The 5976-nt window shown below is 42.2% G+C and overlaps 1 protein-coding gene across 4 annotated transcripts in view; it reads left to right on the top strand.

The window, feature by feature from the left end:
• Window positions 1-5976, top strand: part of ADCY10 (adenylate cyclase 10 (soluble)) — a 98152-nt gene that overhangs the window by 17064 nt on the left and 75112 nt on the right. For all 4 annotated transcript variants that reach the window (XM_011979918.1, XM_011979917.1, XM_011979916.1 and 1 more), the window contains 2 exons: window positions 573-669; window positions 1808-1896. In XM_011979918.1, coding sequence (XP_011835308.1) covers window positions 573-669; window positions 1808-1896 — 186 coding nt within the window. The remainder of the gene's footprint in view (window positions 1-572; window positions 670-1807; window positions 1897-5976) is intronic.

Here is a 5976-nt window from a genome sequence, read left to right as displayed (position 1 = left end):
GCCCACCTCAGCCTCCCAAAATGCTGGGATTACAGGCCTGATGTTTTCTCTTTATTGGACTAAGTTTATGCTTTTTTTTTTTTTTTTTTGCAAGAATACCACAAAAGTGAGGTCGTGCCATTCTCAGTGTGTCATCACATGCGTCTCATGATCTTGATGTCTTATGACTGGTGATGCTCCTAATTTCTTTTTGGCCATCAGCCCCCGTCCTTTAACACTTATGAGAAAGAAATGGTGTGCAGTTTAACCAGGTTTTATTTGAATTAAAATGTTATGAAAGAAAAAAAGCAGAAAAAAGTTCTAAGGGTGGAAAAGTATAAGATTAGTCCCCCTTGGAATGACCCTCTCTGTGCATATACCAAACATTGAGATCTGAGTGAATACTGTAATTGGAAAGACTTTTTAAATTTTTAATTTAAAATTTCAATTTTACAAAAGATTTTTGGTGTTTTAAGTGTGCCAATCACTGTGCAGTCAAAAGCATACTCTCTGACTTTCTGCTGAGAAATTACACTCCGAAGGATTAAACGGTTCTCAGAATAACTGAAAACTTCTCATTTTCTTTTATTTAGGTTAACTTCTTAAAACCACCCTCTTCTTTTAAATTTGATGAATTTTTCACAAAGTGTATGACCTTCATGAATTATTATCCTTCTGGTAAGCACAAAAGTAAGTACCCACCATGGAAAAACGCCTTCGCCTCTACCAGTGGTCAGTAGGGTCTTATACCAATGCCAATAGCTTCATTACTAGTGGGTGAGCTCCTCAACACAGCTCCTGGTTCTTATCAGCACCCAAAGGGTACCTACTTCTCATTCTCTGGGACAGCAGTTCTAAGTATGATACTCCCCATACCCTCCAGCTCTCCCTAGGCACTGACTCCTTTCCCTCATCCATCAAACATTAATAAGTATCCCCTAGGATAAAAGAAAAAGTAAAGCTTCTTTGTGTGCTGCTTTCCCCTCCTAACCTTCACCAATAAACTTCTCAGAAAAGTAATCTGTAAATGTATTTATACCTGTTCTCGTATCCCCTTATTTATTTATTCATCCAATAAATATTGATTGCAATCACCTTGATGTCTATGCTCACCTGCTCTTCAATCTTGCACCGCTGCCATCTATCTTCTGCCCTGGTCCTCTGCTGTCTACTGAGACTGTTTATGTCAAGGCCACCAAGGACCATTAATTTGCCAAACCAGGTGACCTCTTCTCAGGCCTCATCCTAGGTGGTTGACCGTAGCTTACACTCTTCTTGGACACTACCTTCTCCTTTTTCCTTGGGTTCAAGAGTATTATTCTTTTCCAGTTTTGCCTTTACTTCTCAAATCACCTATTTTCAGTAATCTTTGCTTAGTTTCCTTCCAATTTCTTTTTTTTTTCTGAGACGGAGTCGCGCTCTGTCGCCCAGGCTGGAGTGCAGTGGCACAATCTTGGCTCACTGCAAGCTCCACCTCCCGGGTTCACGCCATTCTCCTGCCTCAGCCTCCCGAGTAGCTGGGACTACAGGCCCCCGCCACCACGCCTGGCTCATTTTTTGTATTTTTAGTAGAGACGGGGTTTCCCCGTGTTAGCCAGGATGATCTCAATCTCCTGACCTCGTGGTCCGCCCTCTTCAGCCTCCCAAAGTGCTGGGATTACAGGCGTGAGCCACCATACCCGGCCCCTAGGTGTCCCAGAGTCTCCTGACAACTGTAAAGACAGGACGGCTCAATGCCCAAGAGAATAGGGACTGGGAGACTCCTCTGGCTAGCACTGCAGAGCCAAACTTCCCTCTCTGAGCCTGCGCCCTCCTTCTGCCTTCTTAGACCTCCTGAGGCTTGCGTGCACGCTGAAGCCTGATCCTGAACTGGAAATGTCCCTACAAAAGTATGTGATGGAAAGCATTTTGAAGCAGGTATTTTCATAATTGAATTTATAGGCTTTGGGGATGTCAGGGATCTGGACAGCTGGAGTTTTAAGATTTAAGTAAAAAACCCAGCAGCTACTAGTAAATAGTAAAATGTTCCATTAACATAAAAAGACTTCCTTTTTCTTTCTTTCTTTCTTTTTTTTTTTTTTTTTTTGAGACAGAGTCTCACTCTGTCACCCAGGCTGAAGTGCAGCGGCATGATCTCAGCTCACTGCAACCTCCACCTCCCGGGTTCAAGTAATTCCCCCGCCTCAGCCTCCCACATGTGCCACCACACCCAGCTAACTTTTTGTATTTTTAGTAGAGATGGAGTTTCACCATGTTGGCCCGACTGGTCTCAAACTCCTGACCTGAAGCGATCTGCCCGCCTCACCCTCCCACAGTGCTGGGATTACAGGCATAAGCCACCACGCTGAGCCTAAAAAGACATTCTCTATGTGTAGGTGACTGTGAAATTCATTGTTCAAATCTCAGTACTTTAAAAGAGGGCATTATTCACAATTATAATCTGACAGCAGGCATAAAATAAGACTGCGTTGCTTATATAATTGGGCAAATGGGAGCTGTTGCAAGCATATAAGAACATGTGGGCACCCTTTCTGTATGCCACATTGCAGAAAGACTTCAAGTGGATGAACATTGGCACACTATTTCTCCAAGTCATTTGCATTAGATCTTAAGTTTTGAGATTTAACAATGCAGGTAATAAGTATACTCTGAGCTACCTCCACCCTCCAGTGTTTTCTCTTTTTATTCTCTTAATCTTGATTCTCTCAAATTTATTAATCCATGTGAATAATAACTGTCTCTGACCGCTCACCATAAGCCAGTCACTCTGCTAGTTCATGTATTTATTCTTTACAGTCCTTGGTAGATATTTTTATCCCCATTTTATATGTATAAGAAAACTGAGACCCAGAGAACACTACAACCTTTCCTGAGGTTGTCAAGTAAAAGATATAGCTAGGATTTGAACCCTGGTCTGTCTGAATTCTACAATTTTTGACAGGCTATCCACCCTCCTAATATATGCCTGCTTTGATACTTAGTCCCATCAAAATGCTGTTGTGTCCTGGAGGAAATCTTTGTAACAAAGTCCTGTCCAGTGGGTACCTGCCTTCATAAGTGAACTGGAGAGGTATCAGAATGCACCCTGCCACTTCAGCCCACTGTAAAAACATTACCCCTAGTGCCTGCAATTGCTTGATTCTTTATGGCTTTCGAAGCTTAAAAAAGTCACCCCATTCTCCCCTAGCCATTCTCAAGAGCTATAATACATTATGCTTCTTTAATTGCAACCAGCTGAAAACAAGGTCTTTAGCAATGGAATATAAGATGGACTCTGTGAGTCACTGGGAAAATTCCAGGTAGGAAAAATGTTTACCTGGTGAAGAGGTATAGCTAAGAGGGTTGAAAACAAGACCAAAGACAACCTTTTACAACTTTCCCAAAACCAGCCCCTGCACCCAAAGAAGTCCTTAAAGATACTGTAGTCCTCTTTTCCAAGCCAAAACTCAGAATACATAGTCTGACAGAAGTTTTTTTATTTACTTGTGAATGATTTTATTTGAGAAATCAAGGCCAGACTCATGCCTGTAATCCCAGCACTTTGGGAGGCCCAGACAGGTGGATCACTTGAGCCCAGGAGTTCAAGACCAGCCTTGACAACATGGCAAAACCCCATCTCTACAAAAATACAAAAATTAGTTGGGTGTGGTGGCATGTGCCTGTGGCCTCAGCTACTCAGGAGGCTGAGGTGAGAGGATCACTTGAACAAAGAGATGGAGGTTGCAGTGAGCCGAGATGGCGCCACTGCACTCCAGTCGTCGGGACAGAGTGAGACCCTTCTCGAAAGAAAGAAAGAAAGAGAGAGAGAGAGAGAGAGAGAGAAAGAAAGAAAGAAAGAAAGAAGCACATTGGTTAATTAGAAATTATTAAATCCCTTTTATAAAAAGAATAAAATTACATGAAACCAGGACCTTCTAGGCAGTTAGGAAGCATGGCTGCATTATTCCCTATACCAATTCTTTAATCTAGAAAATGTGCTTCACATTGTCGTTGGAGAATCTGACACTTCTGTGCTATTTCGAGGAGAAAGTGCAGTGATTTTCCCCCATTGGTTTGCTATGTACTTAATTAACAAAATTCAGGAGTGATGATTGGCAGGGATAATTTGGGAACATTCTCCTTTCTTTTCCCTGTGCCTGTTGTGTTGGAGAGAAGAAATGAAATATACCACCCCAGAGAGGCAGAAGGGTGTGGCAGATTAAATGTTGGATGAGCCAGGTGCAATGGCTCATGCCTGTAATCCCAGCACTTTGGGAGGCCGAGGTGGCGGATCACAAGGTCAGGAGTTCAAGACCAACCTGACCAACATGGTGAAACCCCATCTCTACTAAAAATACAAAAATTAACCAGTCGTGGTGGCGCACACTTGTAATCTCAGCTACTCAGGAGGCTGAGACAGGAGAATCGCTTGAACCCGGGAGGCAGAAGTTGCAATGAGCCGATGTTGTGCCACTGCATTCCAGCCTGGGTGACAGAGCAAGACTCTGTCTCAAAAATAAATAAATACATAAATATAAAAATAAATAAATAAATGTTGGATGAGGAGTCTGGAGATTTGGGTTCTAGTTTATTGTGTCCTTATGTGACCTTGGGAAAGTTGTGTTACTTCTCCATACATCAGTTATCTAATCAGTAAAATGGTGATAATAATACTGATTTCAGTTTGTTTGAACATAGTGTAGGATAGAATGTGAAAACATTCCAGAAGAAACCTAATGAAAATAGAAGGTTGAATTACATAGCATGCTGTTCTTATTCCTAACTATAAAAATAAGAGAGCCAAACTAGCAGATGGCATCTGTGGACCTGTATGGGGCCTGAGGGAACTCGTCACCCTGAAGGGAAAGACACCTGCCTGGCTGTCTTTGCCACCTGCTGATTGTAGAGCACTAGGGCCTTGAACAAAAATAGGTGGTAGCCTGGTAGTAGTCACAGTGGGCCTTGGGCAATATCCAGTGCTGTGCTGGCTTCAGGTCTGGCCCAGTGCAGTCTCAGTGATGGTAGCCACAAGGGTACTTGTGTGACTCCACCCCCAGCTCCAAGCAGCTCAGCACAGAGAAATAGAGACTCCGTTTGTTTGGGAGAAAGTAAGGGAAGAGAACAAAAGTCTCTGCCTGGTAATCCAGAGAATCCTTCTGGATCTTATTTAAGACCACAAACGTGGTACCTCTATGAGTCTGCAAGAACCATAGCATTACTGCACTTGGGGTGCTCTGTAATGCAGATATGGCTTAGATCACAACGCCCAAGTTTTTTTGAATATATGGAAAGCCTTCCCAAAGAGGACAGGTACAAACAAGCCTAAATGTCAAAGGCTACAATAAATACCTAACTCTTCAATGTCCAGACACTGATGAACTTCCACAAGTATCAAAACCATCCAGGAAAACATGACCTCACAAAGGAACTAAATAAGGCACCAGGATAGAGAAACAGAGACATGTGACCTTTCAGACAGGTAATTCAAAAAAGCTGTTTGAGGAACTCAAAGAAATTCAACATAACACAGAGAAGGAATTTAGAAACTTTCAGCCATGCTAACTAAGAAAACAAGAGAAAAGACCCAAATAAATAAAATCAGAAATGAAAGAGGAGACATTATAACTGATACCACAGAAATTCAAAGGATCATTCGTGGCTACTATGAGCAGCTATATGCCAATAAATTGGAAAATCTGGAAGAAATGGATAAACTCCTATACACATGCATCCTACCAAGATTGGACCCTGAAGAAATCTAAGACCTGAACAGATGAACAACACGTAACAAGATCGAAGCCATAATAAAAAGTCTCCCAGCAAAGAAAAGCCTGGGACTCGAAGTCTTCACTGCTGAATTCTACCAAACACTTAAAGAAGAACTAATACCAACCGTACTCAAACTACTCTGAAAAATAGAAGAGGAGGGAATATTTCCAAACTCATTCTACGAGGCCAGTATTACCTGATACCAAAACCAGACAAAAGTACATCAAAAAAAGAAAGCTACAGGCCAGT

This window comes from Mandrillus leucophaeus, unplaced genomic scaffold (genome assembly GCF_000951045.1).
Source record: "Mandrillus leucophaeus isolate KB7577 unplaced genomic scaffold, Mleu.le_1.0 Scaffold207, whole genome shotgun sequence".
NCBI classification, from domain to species: domain Eukaryota; kingdom Metazoa; phylum Chordata; class Mammalia; order Primates; family Cercopithecidae; genus Mandrillus; species Mandrillus leucophaeus.
The sequence above is the reverse complement of the archived record's forward strand: the minus strand, read 5'-3'. Positions and strand labels throughout refer to the sequence as shown.